This window comes from Amblyomma maculatum, chromosome 8 (genome assembly GCF_055883805.1).
Source record: "Amblyomma maculatum isolate TAMU_Amacu chromosome 8, ASM5588380v1, whole genome shotgun sequence".
In the NCBI taxonomy this organism is placed as follows: domain Eukaryota; kingdom Metazoa; phylum Arthropoda; class Arachnida; order Ixodida; family Ixodidae; genus Amblyomma; species Amblyomma maculatum.
The window spans coordinates 32544771-32566958 of NC_139351.1; the positions used below are offsets into that span (position 1 = coordinate 32544771).

Below are 22188 nucleotides of genomic sequence, written 5' to 3' on the forward strand. Positions count from 1 at the left end.
AAGATCGATATAGTTATGCTCCTTGTTAGACCCGCACTGGCTTGGCACACTGACAATGGGGATGGCAGACTCAGTATGGCCATGAAGCCGGTACCCTCCATAAACCACAAGAAGTAGGGGTGCATATACCTGCACCCCTACTTTGTAAACACATGCCAGCGCCAAGGGCAACAGTGCAGCAATAGTGATGGCTCCCACAGCTTCTTTGACTGCTGTGAAGTGGCCTTGTCTGGCTTTCTGCAGTAAGGTTCAGCATTCACAGTAAAGCAGTAAGTTGGTCTCTCTCTGCCTCACCTTGTTATCTGCAATGCGGTGAAGTAGATGCCCTGACGCACCGCGTAGTCGATGTCCTGTGGGAAGGCATCTCTGTGCAGCACTCGGAGGACGTGTGAAAGCCCACCTGCTTCAAGGAAGTTCTCGCAGAATGTGTTCGAGCAGGCGTCCTGATTCGTAGGCATCAGGCGTGCACTCAGCACCTAAAAATCAAGCGGCAGAGTGATAAGATATATTAAGGTGAAAGCCTTTCTCAGCTCATGGTGAAAATAAAGCGTGCATGAGATCTATTCGCAAGATTCCGCAAAATGTTTCTCCTTGTCTAGCGTTCATGCCGCCTCCATGGCAACATCGGGGGAAACGATAAGCGACGTCATATCACCAAGAGTATAGCAGTGTTATTCACATTTACAGTTGAATCCCGCCACAACGAATACCGCCACAACGAAATTTCCGCGACAACGAATCATTTTTTATTCCCCGCGAGTATCCTATAAGAATTAATGGCCTAAATTTCTCTGCACAACGAACCATTTTTGCAGAGCGTTTCCGCTTCAACGAAATTTTCGCGTTCAAAATCGAAACCGAAACTAGTTTTATTGGCGAGAAGTCCAAGTCAAATCCAAAGCCACATTAAGCATGAAATCACGTGATTGCAGTTCCGCCATTTTGGCTTTGTGTCGTGGTCGCGTTGTTCACTCGCTGCCTTTCTCTTCGACAACGACGAGTTTTCATCCGCAGGACACGATGGCAACGCAAGTGAAAAAACGCAAAACTCTTTCCCTTGAGCAAAAAGCTCAAATAATCGCCCAAGCAGGCACGCCGGATTTGCCGAAGGTCGACCCGTACACTCTGCTGGCCTAACACCAGGCGTTACAGACGACGACGAAGAGGCGTCACCGGCTCCGGGGATCGCGGCCGCCTGGAAAACGCTGGGAGAAATAGGGACCGTGCCGCCTAATCTCGAGCTCGACGAATACATCGGCGCTGACGCTTGTGTTGTTGTTCACGAAGATGTGAGTGATGAGCAGATCATAAAAGCTGCCCGGAATGATAAGGACTTTTCCGATGAAGAAGACGACGACGTACAGGAAGCGCCGGCTGCGGCAACCGCCGTACAGGTGATGGACGCTTTTGATGTCATCAGGAATTTCGTTGCTGTCCGAGACGACGATGTTGCAATGGGTTTGCTGACCGAGTGCGAAAATCGCGTGACGGCGTTGCTCGCCGTGAAGCGTAAGCAAACCAAGCTTACAGATTTTTGGCATTAAACGCCTTTGCTGCTGCTTGGGCAATTCTTTCTGCGTTTCACGTCAAATTTTTGCGATAACGAAGTTCCGCGAGAACGAATTTTTTTTCGTGCACCGTGAATTTCGTTATAGCGGGATTCAACTGTACCTACTCCCGGAAGTTAAAAGAACTGCACATTCTGGCCCTACAAGAGGTACTTCTAGAGGTGCTGCTGTGATCGCCTTTCCTGCATGGCGATCACATGAAGGTCACCTGAGCGTCCTTGGGCACTTTCTGGCAGTGCTAAATTGTAAGACCGTGCTATGCGGTGAACGTTAAGTCCTCTTGAAAGTGGTCTCTTGTTTTTCAACACAACACTGCTGTTATGCGGAGAAACCAGCATTCAGTGCACCAGAGGTCGTGCGGTGAAGCCAGCCTTGCTGACTGAAGGCTTGTTATGGCTCTCGCATGGTTTGCTTCGCTGCTGAAGGCGATAGAGATATCGACTGCACCCAATTTTATATCAATTGTTACAGTTTTTACTGTGCACCAGTAAGAAAAATTAGACCTCTTCTGAGTGGCGATGGCTTATCCCAGAACACCGTCCGCTGCAGCTTTGATGAGAGTCCAAACTCCACAAGCACTTTCTGCCACACACAAAGCTACGCGTAGATGCGAGCAACACAAGCTCTAACATTCCGGTCTCACCTACAGAGCGGCATGTGAGGGTGTGCCCAGAAAGCCCCCCTTTTCGACACACACGCACAGCCGATTAATGGGGCGAACTCATTCAAGAGATGAATATGATCTTCGGCCACGTGCTAAGATGTAGTTCAGCCACATTGTGGTTCCTAAACAGTGTCCGCAGTGTGGCTTATGGTCAATAGGGTCATTTTGAACAGTACCGCTTTTAGTGAATCTGAACCAAGTGACCAATGTAATCCCATTCCTAGGTGTACCTGAAATATTGGCAGTATTCTTATTTCACACATTTTGTGCACAAACCTTTTCATGTTTATCATCATACAGATGAAACTAAAGGAGAAGCCCCTGCAAATCCCCACATCATCAACAATTCTCCGAGCACTCTTCATTGTAAACTTGGCACAAATATAGTAAGCAAATTATTCTGGCCAGTAATGCATTGTTTTGTTGCTACAGCCTCTAATTCCTGTCTTACATTATTAATTAAATGACTGATCAATTCCTTATATTGATCCAGGAATTTTTGAAAGCCATTTTTACACTAAGGTTGGATGCAGAAACAACCAAATTGAGAAACGAAGAAAAAAAAAGCAGCTCTAACATGAAATGCATAACAAGCATCGTAGGTAAGCCAATCTTTTTTTTTTTTATTTAAATTTTTAGACCCCACCATAAATATATTTTTTCTGGTAAACAGAAAACTTAAGTTGATTAAACTGAAACATTTTGCAATAAGGATATATTGCCTTTCTGAGTTTGCATACCAATATCACACAAAAAAGAAGGCATGAAAAAGCTAGATAAAAAATCCAATTACCTACATTCAAAACATTTTTGCTGAAAAACTCATCTGAACTGATTCAGAACAGCATGTTGCTTCAGAGTTGAATCCAGAACTGAACACAAAGAGCGCGAATCCGAAAAGATTCTACCTTGACACTCTGGTCTTGGCTTCCATTTCTTGGCTGGTCTTGGCTTAGAGAATTAACAAGAGAATATCATTGGGATGGAGTGCATTTGGCAAGTACTTGCAGATTATGACTAGCAGCTTACCTGTATCACTCAAGAGGTAAGTCTACAACAGTTGCATCTTACCTGCATTCACTTATGCGATTGAAACGTGGAGGTTAATGAAAAGGGTTCTACTTAATTGAGGAGAACGCAGAGAGCAAACACAAAGTGGTAAGTGAAGCATTAAGAGATGAAAAGCGTGCAGAGTGGGTCAGAGAAATAACTTGAGTTAATGACATTCTAGTGGAAATCAAGCGGAAGAAATGGGCATGGGCAGGGTATGTAGTGCGAAGAGAAGATAACCAATGGTCGAAAAGGGTAACAAATTGGATAGCAAGGAAAGCGTAGCAGGGGGTTGCAGAAAGCCAAGCAGGCGAATGAGATTAAGTTCGCAGGGGCCAAGCGGATGCAACTAGCACAGGACTGGGTTAGTTGGAGTAATATGGAAGAAGCCTTCGCCTCGAGTGGTTGTAGTATGGCTGCTGCTGCTGATGATGATGACGACAAAAGCAGTAAATAAAGAAAAAGTGAGATCGAACATTGAAAGATGATGTTTGAAATGAAGCTTAGCGGGACTATAGAGAGTGAGTGTGAACTGCCAAGTGGAAACCAAGCTGACGGCATCCGGGAGAATCTCCCACTCAGACAGGAAACATCTCAAGCAAAAGAGGAGGCACATACCTGCAGGTTGTACAGGAGCCGGAAGGGGTTCCTTCCACTGGGGTCCAGCAGCCTTCGAAGCACCGCATCCGACCCTTCAGGGGGCGTCTTTTCCCGGGGAGCTGGGGAGCCACTCTTCTTGGGACTGCCCGACAGTCGTGGAGGGGGAGGAGCAACTGCTGGCACAGACTAGGAAAGAGAAGATGCTCTTTTCTTGTGCAGGCAAAAGAAAAATGCACCGTTCTAGCATGTGTCACACTGTTTTTCTGTTAAATCCTGTGTTACATTATTAAAGGTCCCAAGGAAAGCTATTTGAAATCTTGAAAAGGAGCAATACGTGTCCCATCAATCCTCTATGCAAAGCGAAATTTTTAAATTTACAGTTATTAGCTAGCGTGCAGGAAAACAAGAAGTAAGCAAGTCGTGACGGCACCTGATCACCCCCCATATGCGTCTAACTTGGAAGCATCCAATGAGCGAGTGCGCTCAGCAAGCCCATGTGACGTTACATGGGAGGATTAAGCGCACTGCGAGCGGGGATGTGTCGGCCCAATCGGTACTGAGCAGTCACCAGGAGTACTTTTTAAAAACTGTTACGAAATTACACGCTCCACGCAAACCTTCCAAAACTGACTCAAATACTCATAAGGGCCACCTCTATGGATTTCTTGCATCAGAAAATTACCACAAGTAGCATTTCAGGAGCACTTTAAGTATTATTTTGATGCAGGTCTTATGCCAACCCAGGTTTTGTGGAAGGCTGTTTAGCACTACACACAATAATGTAGCCTTTCAGAGATATAATAATTGCGAATAGAGAATCTATTGCGCTATGTATGAGGTGAGCTCAAGACACAGAGCATGAAACCAGAGTCGATATTACAGAACTGCATTCAGTTTGCGTTCAGTTCGGAACGCTCTGTGATTGGCTGGAAGCAGGCAATAATTTTTTTTTTTCACATCATGTTCCAAGTACTTTGAAAGTGCTCAGCACTGTAGCCGGTTTGTCTCTCTTTTATCTAACGCTATCTGCAGTACAGCTGTTACCACTTGCTTCTCTGTACACTGCAAGTAGCGTGCATACACAGTGGTGGCATACAGCCACCTCTTTTATTTGGCTCGAAACATTCTATCTTAAGGGGGGAGACTGCTTCTGGAGAAATTATTTTTATTTGCCAAACTCAATGAAATTGCATATCCTTATCTAATTTCTCATGCTGATTTCAAAAATGTGATTAGTTTTTTTATAGGACAATTGGTTCTCAAGGTACAATTAATTAGCCCCCTATTGCTCACAAGAACAATGGAGAGAAAAGCAAACAATAAAAGCTCACAAATTGCACATGGTTAGACTCTAGAAAGAAAATGCAACACAATGTTGGAAACAGTTTTCTAATTTTACCATTATTACTGATTTTACATCAGAATGAAATTTGTGCAAAAAACTGTGAATAATATGAAATTAAGAACTAGATCATTAAAAAAATTTATGAGCCTTAATTTAAAAATCTGCTCCCAACATTGCATGCTTGGGTAACCTAGCTACATGCTAAAAAAAGAATTGTGATTCTCTCAGCTGTAGATGCTGAGATATGCTACTTTGAAAGTCACTCTGAGTCCAAAATTTGCGTTCTGAGAAAAATGAGAAAAACAAGCAGAGTGATGTTTATTGAGGAAAAGTACTAAATTATCCATCCAGCCACCTTGGAAAGTTACTAATAGCCTCCTGGAATGTAGTCAGACTGCTTATTAGCATTTAAATGGCGTTTTTTTAGAGTGCGCTGCACATTTTCTGAGGACTTGTGGTTCTGTGCACATGCACTCTTCCTTTGCTTGTCTTTCTCCTGCATGCGTTTTGTTGTCTGGGGGCTGGCAGTCAGGTGCAGCTCTTTCAGAATGTTTTTTGCAGTTCTTTCACTCCCTGCATTAAACTTCATCACAGCCTCAGCCACAGCGGCCTGGACCGTGAAGAGTGAAGCATGGCATTCCTTACGTGCCAGTGCCCAAATCATTGAATGCAAACATTCATTATTGTTCTGGGTTTTGCCTCGTTGTACGCGCTCCAGAAGCCTCTTGTCAGAAAGCCTTTCATAGACTGGCAGCAAAGCTTCACAAACATGAAGAGGCAGGTTGTGTCGGTGATGCGGCATGGTCTCCCCTCTGGCCTCTGCAGCATTCTGCTGTGATTGTAGGTTACATCATTAGATGTAACATGATGGTAGGTGGCCATCACAGCCTTCTGTGTGGCCTCCACATCACCAGTGTGTGACTTCAAAGCCCACGCATAGTAGGAGCTCAACTTGGAAATTAGATCTCCTGTAAGCCTTCCTTTGCCACCAAGGGATTCTCCACCACAACTTCTCTGTTTCGTAATCACATTGCGCAGAGCAGTTCCCATGCGCTTCTGCACATAGTTTATGCAGTCTTCCTTTGTAACTGCTATGTAGCCATATACTTTTGCTTCTTGCAAAGCAAGGAAGGTTCGGCTGTCCTCATCAGAGAGCATGGTCGTGTAGCGGAGGTTGTGCTGTTGTAGGGACCGCTGGAATAAAATAAGCGCAGCCTCGACTTCCATTTCACCAGCCTTCTTGGTGGTGTTTTTCTGGCATTTGTGGCCTTGTTTCCACGCCGGATACGCCGGGTCATCCTCTTTTGAGCCTCGTTCACACGCGGCGCAAAAATTGCTCAGCACGACGTAATCGAGCACAAGTCCGGTGAAAAGCTCGATAACAGTTCCAATTTCGATGTGAGATGAATGCCCGCGTGTCATCCACGAGCCGTCAAACGAAACTGCAATATTTCCGGGGTGACCGAAATTCAACTCGGAGTACACCTCCCGAACGGATCGTGCGCAGTCTGCTGTCGTCTTTTTGGCTGCACGGTCCACCGCGGGCGTCAACTTCTCCTTGACATATTTCTGCCACATCTTTGTATGCAAACCTCGATGAGATATATTCATCACTGCGAATATATCATTTAGCGCACCGCGCTGATTGCCGGTTGCTTGCATCGCGCGCGCGGCAAGAATGTTCACAATGAACGGATTCTTTTTTTGTCCGCCGATCACATGCGGTGAACTCCAGCCACAATTAATGTCGCCGCAATTCACACATGAAATCGTCAACTTCACCGCAAGGCCATATTCGCTGCCACATTTACCGATGTTGACATCACCGCCGCACACTTTACACTTCACACACGCTAGTAGCGCGTTCACGAAACTCAAGCTGATAACGGTGAAGGTCGCGTCGTCGAGCGGCTCGGCAGCTGCGGCATCTTCAGCGGTGTCTTCGGTTCCGCCGACAAAAGCTACCTTGTGCTCCGTTGCAGGGGTCGATGCCATCAGTTGAAGTTTTGCCTGCGCTTTCCTTCCGATTGCTTCGATATCGGAAGGTTGCAGCATCGGTGTGTCGCGGCGAACGCGTCCGCTGTCAGAAGCTTCTGCGTCCGTCGCCGACGTTGACGTCAGGCCTAACCCGGTCAGCACATCACGATTAGATGCAGCCGGTGACACATCAGCGATGCTTGCAGTTTCCGCGGAGTTCTTGCTCTTGAAGTTGTCAATGAGCGATTTGTTCCTCTTTTTTCCGAACTTGTGCGTCGTTCGGAACTTCGGCGCCGACATCGTTGCAAGACGCACCAGCGACGATACTCCGACAAGATGGCGCCCACTGACGCTTGCCACAGGCGTGAAGCAGACGACGAAAAGCGTGTCAGCCAATCGGGTGACAGGTTTTAGTCACGTGCACCGACTAACGAATAGCAGCGCACGTCGAGACTCTCTTTTGGCGCCTTTTTTCTCCACAACCAATAGTCGTAAACGCGCAGCAATGGCGCGAAATTGAAGATAAAAGCTGCTCTTTCAAACGAGACCAAGATGGTGGCAGTCACTACCGGGGAATGACAAGTGCGCATCGCGGAAAGAGCGTGGTTTTTGCGTCAATATCTGCCCCGAGTGTGCGCGGATATTTATTTTTTAATCATATTACAACCGAAATATTGACTCCAGCGCTCTGAAAATTCATAAACCAGTAGAAAAAGAGGTGGAGATTTCAAAAATTCTAGTTCTGAAAAATCGATTTTTTCGCGATTTTTTTGCTCACAGAAGCCGTCTCCCCCCTTAAAGAGACAGGCTAGTGACTTTAAAATAATTTTTTCTTTCTTTTATCAACTTCATCCCCAAATCTACGAATAGCCAGCTGCACAGCTGAGAAACACAGCAGAACTTAAAACTTGATTTTTCCGCATGGTAGTCTTGTTTTCTTAGTGGTATACAGCATGTGCAAATACTTACATCGTGGACACAATATAAACTTAGTATAGTACTAACTCTATGCAACTCTAAAACACAACTGCTGCGCTACGTGGGTCGCTTGCAGAGCATGACATTAACTAAGATGCACAGACTTTTATAAAAAAAAAAAAATGAAGCTTACAACAAAATGAATAAATACCAACAAATACCACAAATACCAACAATCGTTTTTTGCCTACAAACAGAGTGGAACGTTTGGTTGCGTGATTTCTTTTTCAAAAGCATTTTAAAAGTGAGTCAAGCAAGATCAAAAAATAAACGCAGCTGTAATTTATTTTTAATAGTGAAAAGTAGGCTGCCTTAAATTGAGTTTTTTTTGGAACCCACACTGTGCCACATCTACAATAGCTGACCCAAACACTGGCGTGCAAGTAGCCACTAAGGCTAAGTCCACATACTGCACATCACCATAGTGCACTAGCAGCAGTGAGAAGTGCTTACTATAAAAATGTACGCCACTTCAGGAGAGAGCCTACCTTCATGCACATCTGGTCAAGCGAGTCAATCACCGCTGGGTCAGGTGGGATCAGGTGCAGCAGAGTCTGAACCTGCTCAGCAATCCTGCAAATGCAATGTAAAAGAAACAAAAAAAAAGTATGTGGCACTGTCTACCAGATATATATATATATAATGTTAAAAAAAAATTAAAAGGAAGACACACAAAGGAAGTGCCTAGAGGAAGGCATCATTAGAGTGCAACCTCAATGAGACCTTACTCCTAAGTTCTGCTGGCACTACTATCACAAAATTCTTGGCTGTAAGCAATAAACTTCGTCTGTACCTTTCATGTCTGTTGACAGAACAGTGACATGACAGAAGGACATTCCTTAAGGCAGCCTTAAAGATGCTAGGCATTGCAAGGAAGCTTCACTAGTTCTAACACAAATATTGTGGCACCAAGTCGATATTAATAAGGCACAGAATGTGGCAAGCACATTCTGCTGCTGACATGACCAGAGAGAAAGAACCCTTGCAACCTTGCAGAATGCACTCTCTCCTCCCCTTCGTCCCCTCTCGCTGTCTCAACACTGCCACTAGCAGGCATGGGTGTCCAGTGCCTACAGTCATAGCTCGTCAAGTGACTCGGCTCGTCTACAGTTTGCAGGTTGCAAACTATTTTTTTTTTCCCCTTCATTGTGACCCATTGTGACCACTGACAGTTTGCTGGCTGAAATGCGTGGATGTGATTTGGCCCCATCTTGTTGCGCTGTTGGTGTTGCGATCGGTTGCGCACTTCCCACATCTATGCTTCCCATGTCATATCACACCTTAGTGCACCTAATGTCATGTCCAAGATTCCATACTCAGTGGCAGCAGTCTTTTTGCCAATGAAAGGGAGGCTGTAGAAGCAGAGTGCCTGTAATTCTCCCAAATAATGCCCCACGAAGATGTGCCAGGCCAGCTAACAATAACATGTTTCTTTCTCCCTGGCAGCTTGAGTGCATTGCCTACATAACTGGAACCATGTACAGTAGCTTTTTGTAACAAGACACAACAAGCTGAAAAGTTTCATACAGTAGAATTTCAACAGCACAAATCTCACGGGGTCGCAGTAAAATTTTCATCTAAACAATCTCTTTTTTTTTTTTATTTCTCCCAATTTCATGGTCACTGCCCAGCCATGCTTTACAATTATGGTTGAAACATACTTCACATGTTATATCACAAATACACACACACAAAAAAAGAAAACTTTATCACTGTACTTTTACTTGGTACTTACCACGATAACCATCACTGCCAAGCAGTGATTACAAACACAGCCTAGCAACAAACCCATGCGAAACTTTACTGGAAGTTCATAAAGCAAGAATGGTTTGTGTGTAATTTTGCAATAACCTTGGGTCATCCATGCTGGCCAGCTGGTACAGCATCTCAAAGACGTTGCCTCCACTCGAGATGACAACTCCTGGCAGCTGCTTCTCCTGAAATAAATGACACAGCAAAGCTAAACAACAATTCAGCAAACTCGCACACAATACATACCGTATTTACTCACATAATGAACACACGCTTCACTTTTATCACCAATAACTTAAAAAAAAAGAAGAAGAAAAGGCGTGGGTGCGGATTCCAGCTCCCAGTTAGCGCATAGGTACACACAATAAATGCATGCACATCGTCAGCGTGTTAAGTGCAATGTGGGTGTGTAGTCGTCTTTCGTGCGTTCTGAGCAGTGGAAAGGCGAACATGCTTTGTAAAATACTCGGAGATATTTGAGAAGTACTACTGCATGCACTAACATGCAAGGCCGGATTGTAACACCTTTCATTCGAGTGTTCGCTTGCCACAATCAGTGCGTAGCATACAGATACAACATGCTTTTTTTCTGCCGGCCCTTTTTGGGAACAAAAAAAATCAATAAAATCAGCGATATGTTGCTAAAATTGTTTTAATAGTATGATCGCTTCCATGAGAAAAACATTAAGCCAGCTGACACATACTTGTGGTTATGTGTGCATTATTATGGTGGGCGACGGACTACGGCTCACTGAAACGATTCCTCATTTTTTTTCACAACCCACAGGAAAGATTTCCCCAACATAAAAAGTGAAAAGGCCGCAACTGTGTGAATCACAAATATGTGATCATACTGCGCAGTCCACAGACACAACAATCCAATAGCACGGCATGTTAATTAATGAAAATACAAGCGAAATTCCCCTGACACAATGCCAAATGAGAAACATTAAAGTGTGTAAGTAATATACAAGATGTCTTGAAGCTCGTGTGTGTGCTTCAATACCCACCGAAGTCCCCACACTTGCGCTGTTCCAAAGCGTGATCAGCTATTTGCTCTGCCATCTGCCACCACCCTCGATAACCTCGTGTCATTTCTTACGCATTTAAGGAGCCTATTTATGCCACACACAATGCATCAGTGAACAATATAACATCATAGCATTAATGCAGAGCAGATCGAGGGGGCACGCCCGCATCGCATCTTGCCAGTGTGGTCATACCATCGTCTAAAGTGACCATAATGTCACACTGGATGTTGGACAACGGCGGGTTCTGATGGCCTCCTGCACATGTGACCACACTGCCACTTTCTGTCAAAGCTGCCTTTTCTGGCAGCCAGTGGACTGCCCGGCAATGGTAAATCGAAAAGGCTCAATGACAAAAAGGGTGCCGTTTTTAGAAATAACAGTGCGTTCTCTTTGAAAAGAGAACTCTGCGACCAAAGGTTGCCTCGCGCGATTTTCCCTTCGCAGATATGTGCAACATGCTAGTACTGGGAGCATTTTGTTTCCCAAATGATAAGCAGACTGGGGAGAACTATTTCTTGCAAGCTGCATTCGATTCGCAAAAATGCAAAAATTGAGCTGTCGGAAGTATTGCAGACATCGTACCTGTTCCAGGTAAAACGATGGCTGCTGGCCGGCCGAGGGGGAGGCAGTTGCGGCGGCCACCGTGGACACTTGGGAACTAGCCAGTGGAACGTCTGTGTCCTCTTCCTGTGATGCAGAGAAATAAACACACATAACAGAGGTAGAAAATCACACGAACAGACATACCCTCAGCAGAGCTCCTGAAACATAGCTCAGAAACTCTACACTTGCTCTCACATCCTAATTACAGTTTTTCATAATTTTCTTTTTCCAGATATAGTAACTTCATACTGACTGAAACCGCCCGTGTAGCAGTGCTCAGAGGCATCTGAGTAAGGAGACTACTGGTTCCAGCATCTTTGAAACTCCCACACAATAGCGGTAGTATATTCCTCAGGTTTTTCATTCCTAAGGCCCTCATTATCATAAAAATTGTTGAAAATGAACAGACAACTCCTGTTCCTTTAAGCTCTAAATTTTCTTTACTTCAACTTTATGCACAACCTTGAGAAGTTAGAACGAAGGTACGGACGGAGACATGCATAACAGGCTGTCAACATACTCTTGTAAAAAAATGTTCGCTTTCTGTTACGTATAAAGCGCTGGTGTACCCAGACCTCTATTAAAATTTACTGCAGCCTCCCATGCAAACAGCTTACACAGCAACAAACAAGGGAACAAGGGAAGGTATGCCAATAAAGCACAAGGACACAAAGAAAAAAGGCTAACAAAAGACACACCGGTAAGCGTGTACAGTACAGTCCATCATTAAAGGGAACATAAGGCCACATCGCTGCCGCGATTTCCAAAGCATTCCCGAGAGAGCCAGCGACAAATGATATACAAGGTTTATGCGCAGTAAGCACGGCCCTGCGCCCTTCCCGAGCATGCACTTGGCACCGTTTATTCTAGTCAGCGGTCGGCAGGAGCGATTTGCAAAATGTTTAGGCCACGCGATCTCATGTACCCTTTAGCAGTGGACCGTAATGTACAACAGACCCTCGGTGATAAGAACCTCATGAGGTCATGAAAGAAATTTATCATCTCGAAAATTTGTAGTCAAAACAAGCAAAAATCAACATGCAGAAAAGGCATTCACGGAGATCTGTTTATGGCCGAGAAAATGTGCAGGCAGTGCATTTCGGGTTTGGAATGCTAGACCCCATAAACCTTTCTTTTTGTTCTGGATGTTGTTGAGCTAGGTTTTGCATCGTCAAGATCTTCATTTTAGTTTCTTTTTCAAATGTTAAAAAAAGAAAGCCATGGCTGTTAGAAGCCACTTCATACAGCAGAACACTGCTATAGTAAATGCTGATATAATAAAAACTCAGATATAGCAAAGCAAAACTGAAGTCTCAGTCCATCTTCCATAGATGAATGGTACATTTTTCCCCTGTTATAGTAAAGACATTTTTGGTAAAAATTGGTTACAGTAAAATGCGTCTGGCTGCGGTGACGACTTCCCACAAAATGACATCGTAGCACGCACGCTACCTAAAATAGCAAGGCAAACTTTTCTGGAAAAATATATGGCTTTACAACCCGGCTTAGCAGCACACAGGAGAAGCCAACTTTACGCAAGCCTTGGAGCCATGAAGGAAAGCATGCAGCGCATAGGCACAAAAAAAGTAAAGCCGTCTACAAGCCTGGAAAGAAATCGGCGCGGTCCATTCAGAAAGTAAAGGAGAGTAAATAGGGAAGGAAAGAAACGGCTGAACATTCACTGCCATGTGCAGCATGAAGCATGAGGCAGCGGCGCCAAAAAGTGGAGGCGTGATGTCTGCAGGTTTGCAGCACTTGACTGCCGCATGCATTTATCTTCTATTGCCTTTTAAAAGAAAGAAACAGCGGGTGATGACGCCTTGCCTATCCAACCCGTTGATTTTCACATGAAATCAAACTCGTTTGTACTCATAGACACATTGCCCTCATGCTTAAGAGGTACTTACACAAGAGGTAAACAAGAACTCTTATAGCTGAAAAAAATAGCACAAACAGACAATAAGGGAGAGATGAAATGTATTTTAGAGTGTTGTTTTTCTTTTTTTTTTTCATTAAGCAACAAGGCGTGTTTAGTAAGTAGCCATTAAATTACCAGAAAGCATCTTCAGGACCATGCCATCACCAGCAACTGATATAGTAAGACCATAATATAGTCTAGATTTTTGCCAGCCCCAGTGACTTTACTATAAACTTATAAAGGAATCCACACAGTATGAAATAAATAAACTTTTAATCTGAGTAAAGAGACGAGCCAGCCCACAAAGCCTTTTTGGTCCCACTCACAATTTCCGAAGGTAGGATGAAGCCGCTGCCCACGACCTTGACGTATATCTTCTGGTTGTCCTTGAGCTTGTACTGGGAAAGCCTCCTCTGGTCCTCAGTGGAAGGGAGCTGAAAACAATTGTGTCCAACTCAGGCTTCTAGAGAGGGCAAATGAGCATTATTTCAATTGTCAGCTGATGACCAATTAACCACGCATGCTGGACAGCTCCCTATGCTTAGAGGACAGAAACGATCTAACAGGGCCACTCCACTCCTATAGTTTCTGTTCGTTCTCAGTCATCTATTAGGTCACACTTATTTCAAACGTCATGGACCAACTAGCCCATTAAAAAGTCTAACTTCTCAACGTTTAATTGATTTTTCCTCCAAGCAATAGCTATGTGAAGGTATTTGGAGAAAACAGTGTGGTTGCCATCTGTGCTATAAGCCACAACCGGAGAATCTTTGTTCACACAAAGGTGAGTCCTCCGACAATCTGCTGTCTTTATGACCATGTGACCTAAAAAAGTCTGGCTCATGCATGGGGTTGCGAATATTGTGATGCTGAAGGGGGAAGGTGCGATATAAGGGAGCATGCAACTAATAATTTTTTTTTCCTACCCCGGAAAGGCGGTCGTACATTTTTTTTCCCTACTTTCTTTTTTGTCTCTTTGCCATGCCATGACACCAGGGTAGTGTGCCACCATCATCGCTATAAAAATACAGTCAGGGCAAGAAAAGAAATGAGGCAGCAACAAACCGGGATGTCGTCCATAGATATTTGCAGGTTGCCGGGAGTCTGCTTGAACAGCCTGGCCACCTTCTCCTTCATGGAGCCCACAGTGGCATTGCTGTGGCACTGGGGTAGGACAAGAAAAAAATAAAACACCAGGGCATCTCAAACCCACTGTTCATCACTCATTCGCAGTAAGAAAGCGTACCTCTCTTAACCACAACTTGGATGAAACTCTCTCTGGGGCCTCTCTCCAGATTAAATAATCCAGAACCAGCTATAGCATCCAATCCAAGCTGGTCTCCAATCTCTCATGTTTCCGCCTGACTTTTACTTACATGCGGTCATGCCTTTCTCCCATCGAAATACACTATACCTGCACCACATGTCCCATCCAAGCTCCTTATTTCCACTATGTGGCCATTAAGCGCAAAAGTTCATCTAGGGCGCTTTCTTCCCTACCAAAATTGCAGTGCTTACGGTCCTCGTCCCCCTACAAACATATAGGCATGAATGGACACGCGCACACACACACGCACGCACACACAGACAGATTGTATATATATACATACATATATATAAGTATACCGGAATTTTAATAAGTAGGATTTCTGAAATATAAAGATTGCTGGAAAAACAGCGCAAACGACAAGCACCAGAGCAAAGAAACACAAGCTCGTCTTGTGTTTCTTTGCTCTAGTGCTTGTCTTTTGCGCTGTTTTTCCATCCAATATGTTCCATCAACTCGCCCGCTTGGCTATAAAGATTGCTTCATCAGCAACGCAGTACCAGTGTTGGCTGACATCAGCAAAAAAGGTGAATCATGCTAAGTTGGTAACCTGGTTCACTAAATTCCAATAGTTTACTTTTCAATCATTATACTTAAATGCTTGAATGTAACTGGAGATTTGCAGCCACCTATTCAGCAACAGCCATTTCGAGTAATTTCGAAAGCATGATTTCCCTCGGTACTGTGGCTCAATGAAATTTGACAGTTGTATTGCAATGCTGATGAAACCATTTCAATATCTCAGAAAAACCATTTTTAAAATTTTGTGGTTCACCTGTGCTGAAATATACTCAGTAATATAGTATACCACAAGAAACACTCATTCAGCAGACATTTATAATGACCGAGTTGTTTTAATTTAGTTCAAAAGGGCAGGGTGCGCAAACCACCAATGTGCCGATGAAACGTGCGTAGCCAAGTCCATCCTGCCATCCTTCGAGATGCTAATGTAGCCACAAATTGACAATACTACCAAACTCAGCAGTCTATTGCCTTAGGAAGAGCCGACGACTACGTTAGGACGGCACTAGTGAATGCACAATGCCTTCTAAAAACTGCACCTGACCATGTACCTGAGCTGCCAAAGTTACAAAAGAACAGAAGAAAACTCCAGGATGAACCCACACAGGCTGCAGGCTGACCATTAAAATGTAGAAACACTACAGGCAGAAATAAAGTCGCTGGTACTTTAGGCAGAACCCGACTTAGCGCCACGCTTGAGCCGCCCAAGGCAGCGGCGGTGATGCACTCACATAAACAGCAAAATGAAAGTGGTACTGGCGGGTTTAACGATTGTGCTTGGCCGACTATGGTTTTTAGACTCTTCACTGATCAAAATGTCAATCGGTGCCACGCAGTACGTAGTTTCGGAGCTATGTGGCCAGACAAGAAAAAGGATTTGGCCAAACTTGGCCAGGCATGAGAGTGCTTCCGGGATATTTCTGTTCTGGTCGAACAATCATACAAAAGCATCAAAATTCGGGAAACCTGACAGGTATGAAACTACATGCAAGAAGGGCCATAAAAATTGCCGATGGTTTAGCTTGATTAAATCCAGTGTGAAAGCGAAAGCTTCGTTACTAATGGTTACGCGTGGTAAAGCATTTATTAAGCACTCTTTATTTGCAGAAACAGCAGCCGGTCAAATGGAGCAAGTAGGATTCAAAAAACGTCAAGAAGAAGACAGAAGAAGAGAAGAAGAAGAATAAGAGGAAGACGGGAAGCAAGAAGAAGAGGAAGATGACAAGAAGAAGAGGAATATGGAAAGCAAGAAGATTCAGAAGACTACAAGAAGAAAACAATGGCAGGGCTCAGTAGTATTTGCGAGCGGTCTAGTTGGCTATACACCTCTTCATGGATCACTACCTTGTCGTGCGGAGGGGCTTACGAAACTCGATGAAGTCGTGAGCTCTGCTGTGTAGGGCCACCCAAGATAGACAGGTCACAGCAGAGAGTTCTGACAGAATGCGATTCACTGGAGAAGGTAATGGCAACCCACTCAAGCATTTCCTGCCAAGAAAACCCTATGGCCAGTCACAATAGTATTAATGATAGGGAGCCGGAAAATGAGCCCCCCAGGTTGGAAGGCGTCCCACATGTTACTGTGGATGAACAAAGGGTAATTCCTAGTAGCTCCAGGACGAATGAAGTGGCTGGGCTAAAGCCAAAAGGACGCTCAGTTGTGGATGTGTCGGGAAGCGACCGGAAAGTCCGATGTTGCAAGGAGATATATCACATAGCAACATGGAATGTAAGATCTACGACGCAAGGTAAACTGGATGTCGTCAAGCGAGAAATGGACAGATTGAACATTGATATCTTGTGTATCAGCGAGCTCAAGTGGACCGGAATGGGAGAACTTAATTCCGGCGACCATTATGTCTTTTATTGTGGGCCCGAATCCAGGAGAAGGAATGGGGTCGCTCTCATAGTAAACAGAAGAATGAGCAAAGCAGTGCTAGGGTACAACCCCGAAAACAACCGAATAATTTCACTTCGGATCCAAGGTCACCCTTTCAACATAACAGTTATCCAAGTCTATGCACCGACCACTACTGCTGAAGAAGCTGACGTTGAGAGATTTTATGCTGACCTGCAATGCCTTTTAGACCGCACTCCATCATCAGACGTCCTTCTTCTTATAGGAGATTGGAATGCTAAGGTAGGGAGTGAAGAAATATCCGGAATTACAAGCAAGTTCGGTCTTGGTGAGCCAAATGAAGCTAGGCAGAGGCTAATAGAGTTTTGTCAAGAAAACAACCTGACCATAACGAATACTCATTTTCAACAGCACAAGAGGCGCCTGTACACACGGACTTCAGCGGACGGTCTGTACAGGAATCAGATTGATTATATTCTTTGCCAGCAGAGATGGAGAAGCGCTATACAAGCAGTAAAAACAAGGCCTGGGGCCGATTGTGGCACCAATCATCAGCTTCTTGTTGCTAAATTTAAGCTTCAATTGAGGAAAACGCAGAAAACTAGAAGGCCTTTCAGGTATGATCTGGATCAAATTCCATATGAATATGCTGTGGAAGTGAGGAATCGATTTCAAGAATTAGATCTAGAAGACAGAGAACTTGAAGAGATGTGGACTGATGTTCGTGATATAATACAAGAAGTTGCTACTAAGGTAGTTCCAAAGCTAAAAAAATGCAAGAAAGCAAACAGGTTATCTGAAGCGGCTTTGCAAATAGCTGAGGAAAGGAGAATGGCAAAAGTTATGGGGGAAAGAGAAAGATACAAGGTTCTCAATGCAGATTCTCAGAAAATAACAAGGAGAGATAAGAATGCCTTCCTGAACATACAATGCCAAGCAGTTGAGGACAACAGCCAACTGAGAAACACAAGAGCTCTGTACAAGACAATCAAAGATATCAAAGGAAGCTTCTGTGCTAAGCTAGGCGTGATAAAGGACAATCGAGGCTGGGACCTCACTGAAGCCTTAGAGATAAAGAAGAGGTGGCAGGAATACACAGAAGAACTGTACAAGAAGGACCCGGATGTGCAAACCCAACATAATACGGTTGTGATTACTGATCTCGAGCCGGGCATCCTGAAGAGTGAAGTTGAATGGGCCTTAGCCAGCCTTGCTAAGAACAAAGCTAGCGGAATTGATGGCATTCCAGCTGAGTTGCTTCAAAACCTCAACCATGACGCTGTTAACATTCTGCATACATTATGTCAGAAGATTTGGACAACCCTGCAGTGGCCACAGGATTGGAGGAGGTCAGTTTACATCCCCATTCCAAAAAAAGGCAGTGCCAAAGATTGTTCCAACTACCGCACGATCGCGCTTATTTCGCATGCTAGCAAGGTGATGTTGAAAATCCTCCAAGGTAGGCTGCAGCAGTATGTGGATCGGGAGCTTCTGCACGTGCAAGCTGGGTTTCGCAAGGGCAGAGGAACAAGAGACCAGATTTCCAACCTTCGCTGGATCATGGAAAAAGCAAGAGAGTTCCAGAGGCCCATCTACTTCTGCTTTATTGATTATGCGAAAGTGTTTGACTGTGTGGATCATAGCAGATTGTGGCAAGCTCTCCAAGAGATAGGAGTTCCAATTCACCTCATCTGTCTCCTCAGGAACTTGTATGAAGGGCAAGAGGCCACAGCCAGAACTGGGCATGGTCTTACTGATTGGTTTCAGATTGAGAATGGAGTGAGACAAGGCTGCATACTGTCGCCCTGCCTATTTAACCTATATGCTGAGTGCATCATGAGGAAGGCCAGTCTGGACGAGTCTTCAGCTGGAGTGAAGATTGCTGGACAACGTATCAACAACCTTAGATATGCAGATGATACCACTTTAATGGCAGAAAGTGAAGTGGAACTCAAGAGACTTCTGATGCGCGTACAAGAAGAGAATGAGAAGTTTGGGCTTAAACTGAACATTAAAAAGACAAAGATCATGGCGTCTTGCCCTATCAAGTCCTGGAGCATCAAGGAACAAGAAGTGGAAGCTGTGACAGATTTTCTCTTCTTGGGCTCCAAGATTACTCCGGAAGGAGACTGCAGCCATGAAATTAGGAGATGCCTGCTTCTGGGAAAGAGAGCCATGGCTAGCCTTGACCACCTAGTAAAGAGCAGAGACATTAGACTGCCAACCAAGATCCGTATAACTCGTGCTATGGTCTTTCCAGTTTTTATGTATGGATACGAGAGTTGGACTGTGAAGAAGGCTGACCGCCGAAGAATTGATGCGTTTGAATTGTGGTGCTTGCAGAGACTCTTGAGAGTTCCTTGGACTGCCAGAAGATCAAATCAATCAATATTGTCGACCATAAACCCTGACTGCTCATTGGAGGGTCAAATTCTAAAGTTAAAGCTCAGCTACTGTGGTCATCTGATGAGAAGAGAGGAGTCGCTGGAGAAAGATTTGATGTTGGGAAAGGTTGAGGGTCGCCGGAGAAGGGGTAGGCAGCGAACGCGATGGTTAGATGGCATCCTCGAGGCGCTGCAGATGAAGTTATGTGATGTTAGGAAGATAGTGAGAGACTGGAAAGCGTGGCGTGATATGGTCCATAGGGTCACGAAGAGTCGGACACGACTGAACGACTGAACTGAACTGAACTGAGTTGGCTATACGACTCCAACGACCTCTGGCGCTGCATGGTTATACACAAACACAATACACACACAAGAGAATTAAACCAATCTGTATGAACATCTTGGTTTAATTCTCTTGTGTGTGTATTGTGTTTGTGTATAACCATGCAGCGCCAGAGGTCGTCGGAATGGCAGGGCACGTGTGCAGTGGCGGCCTGTGGCTAGCACGGGCTTTGCATGGCGTAGTAAAGCTTTCACTTCCAAATTAAGTTTCCTTGTTTTCTAATATCATGTCTCCCAACCCTTTCAATGTGGCAGCATGAAGATATAAAAAGAACAGTGTCAGCACTGCACACCAATACAGCAGCTGGTTTGATATTTCAAACTCCGAGGGGAAAAAAATATTTATGTTAGGCTTTAATTCAAGGACAAACCATTAAAACTCGATAGCATTAAAGGCCCCGTTTACCGAAAATCCAGCGTCAGCAGCCGGCAATGCCAGCGTTGTGAGCAAAAAATCACAAGCACGGTGCTAGCAGGCGGCACACTGTTGCCCTTCACAACATGAGTGGCCCAGAACAAGCAAAGAAGAGGCTCACCCGAATTTTGACGTTGTCCTTGAGGCTGTCGCTGACAATGCACAGGGTGACGGGAAAGCCGTAGAAGGAAGCACCATGGGGCAGGATGACGCGTGGCACCGAGTGCTGGTCCTCGATGGAGGAGATGTACCGCTCAGCTAGGTGAAGCAGACGGCAGATGTTCTGCGACCGGTTGGTGCTGCACGCGCAGTGCAACAGCGACAACAATAAATTGCTTCAGAGCACACAAAAACTAGAGGAAGAGCAAAAGGAGGAAGCCACCTCACCTCATTCACTTTCAACGATATAAACTGCCTGCTACTGCCACAAGTCTCTTCATGTCTCTCTTTTGATCCCACAGAACAGGGCTACGCATCTGAAGGTCTAGAGATCATCCAGCGTCTCAGAACACATTTCAATAAATCACAAACCCCTTGCTCTCTTAGATAGCACACTACAAGTTCCAACAGGCTGAACGAAGCGTGTTTACTGATGCATGCAAAATGAACCATGCCCATTATGGGGTCCTTTTGTCAGAGAGAGTTGCTGAGAAGTTGCACATAACAATGCAATGGCACAAAGTTCAGACAAAGTGGTGGACTGAGTGGGAGCAATACACAATAGATCCCCTTTAAGGCAATAGGAAAGGATAAAAAAATCTGTACACAAAGCATGCAGCCGTTGCTGTTTTGCTAACAGGGACCCCCTGTGGAGTCACTGCAAGAAGAGGGGAACAGCAGTTATATAGCCAACCCCATTTCAAGGGAGGTCTTACGAGAACCGGAATAAATCACCCTCCTTTCTCTTTCTGTTCGTCCCATATCGGCCTCACATCGCCATTGGGCCATCTCTCAGTAACGTATCGGGGTGGTTGTTTCAATGCAAGGCTGCGTGCGGGAAACAAACGGAGAGACCACCATCGACTTGGGCAGCAGCAGGTGCGTGTTTCCCCTCTGGGTTGTGAATGCACGCACTTTGTATGTTTGCTCGAGTCCAGGCCCGAAAGGAGTACGGTGCACGCTTGTCTGGTGTTGACGCTTCTGAATCGAAACGGCCTGCTTTGGCACGGCTTTTCATCACCACTCCCAATGCTGGTGGCGATGAGCGTTTGAACCACCGACGTGCGACCCAAGTCATCATGATGAGCTCCACGCATTCCTCATCTTTCCTCACAATAAGTTGCAAGCACTTTAATCCTTTGGTTGGCCGTGTGGCCTGCGAGCGCTCCTAGTTCCACAGTGAACACGTGAGTAGCCTTTGCATCATGCAGCAAGCGCTGCGGTCCCTGCTTTCGGGTGCTGCGACAAGGCTACAGATCGTAATGAGGCTTGGTGATTAGTGCAGTACTGTATAATGTACCGTTCTTTATAATAAACACCTGTGCTTATATCTTGTGCCCTTGTTTCCTTCAAAGCAGAAGCACAGGCGTGCAGTGCATGCTGCCTGTGCCATCAGCTTGCTCTTATCTGGTCCTGCAGTATGAGGGTGAGATGCCACGGACTGATAACAGCACGATTTAAAAAGTAACCCTCCAATGTCCTCCTCAGGCTGGGCTATGGGCATTTTGCCAATATATTGAACACAGCTCTTCGCTCGCACTATACGCGGATGAAAATTTTTTTTTTTCCAGTTTTCGCTATCTCAAAATTACACCTCGTGTTATATGCGGGTCTGTATTATACAGTGAAATCTCGTTACTATGAACACCACATTATCAAATTTTTCAAATGAACAAATTTTTTAAAAATCCC

General features: G+C 44.9%; 1 protein-coding gene across 1 annotated transcript in view; it reads right to left on the reverse strand.

Moving 5' to 3' along the window:
• The window catches only part of LOC146180860 (ubiquitin carboxyl-terminal hydrolase 24-like), a 205407-nt gene that overhangs the window by 115811 nt on the left and 67408 nt on the right, over positions 1–22188 (reverse strand). Inside the window, exons 23-30 of the mRNA XM_084576188.1 lie at positions 20459–20636; positions 14552–14650; positions 13813–13920; positions 11548–11652; positions 10034–10119; positions 8671–8755; positions 3901–4068; positions 295–476 (exon numbers count right to left, since the gene is read on the reverse strand). Of these exons, the coding sequence (XP_084432314.1) occupies positions 295–476; positions 3901–4068; positions 8671–8755; positions 10034–10119; positions 11548–11652; positions 13813–13920; positions 14552–14650; positions 20459–20636 (1011 nt within the window). The remainder of the gene's footprint in view (positions 1–294; positions 477–3900; positions 4069–8670; positions 8756–10033; positions 10120–11547; positions 11653–13812; positions 13921–14551; positions 14651–20458; positions 20637–22188) is intronic.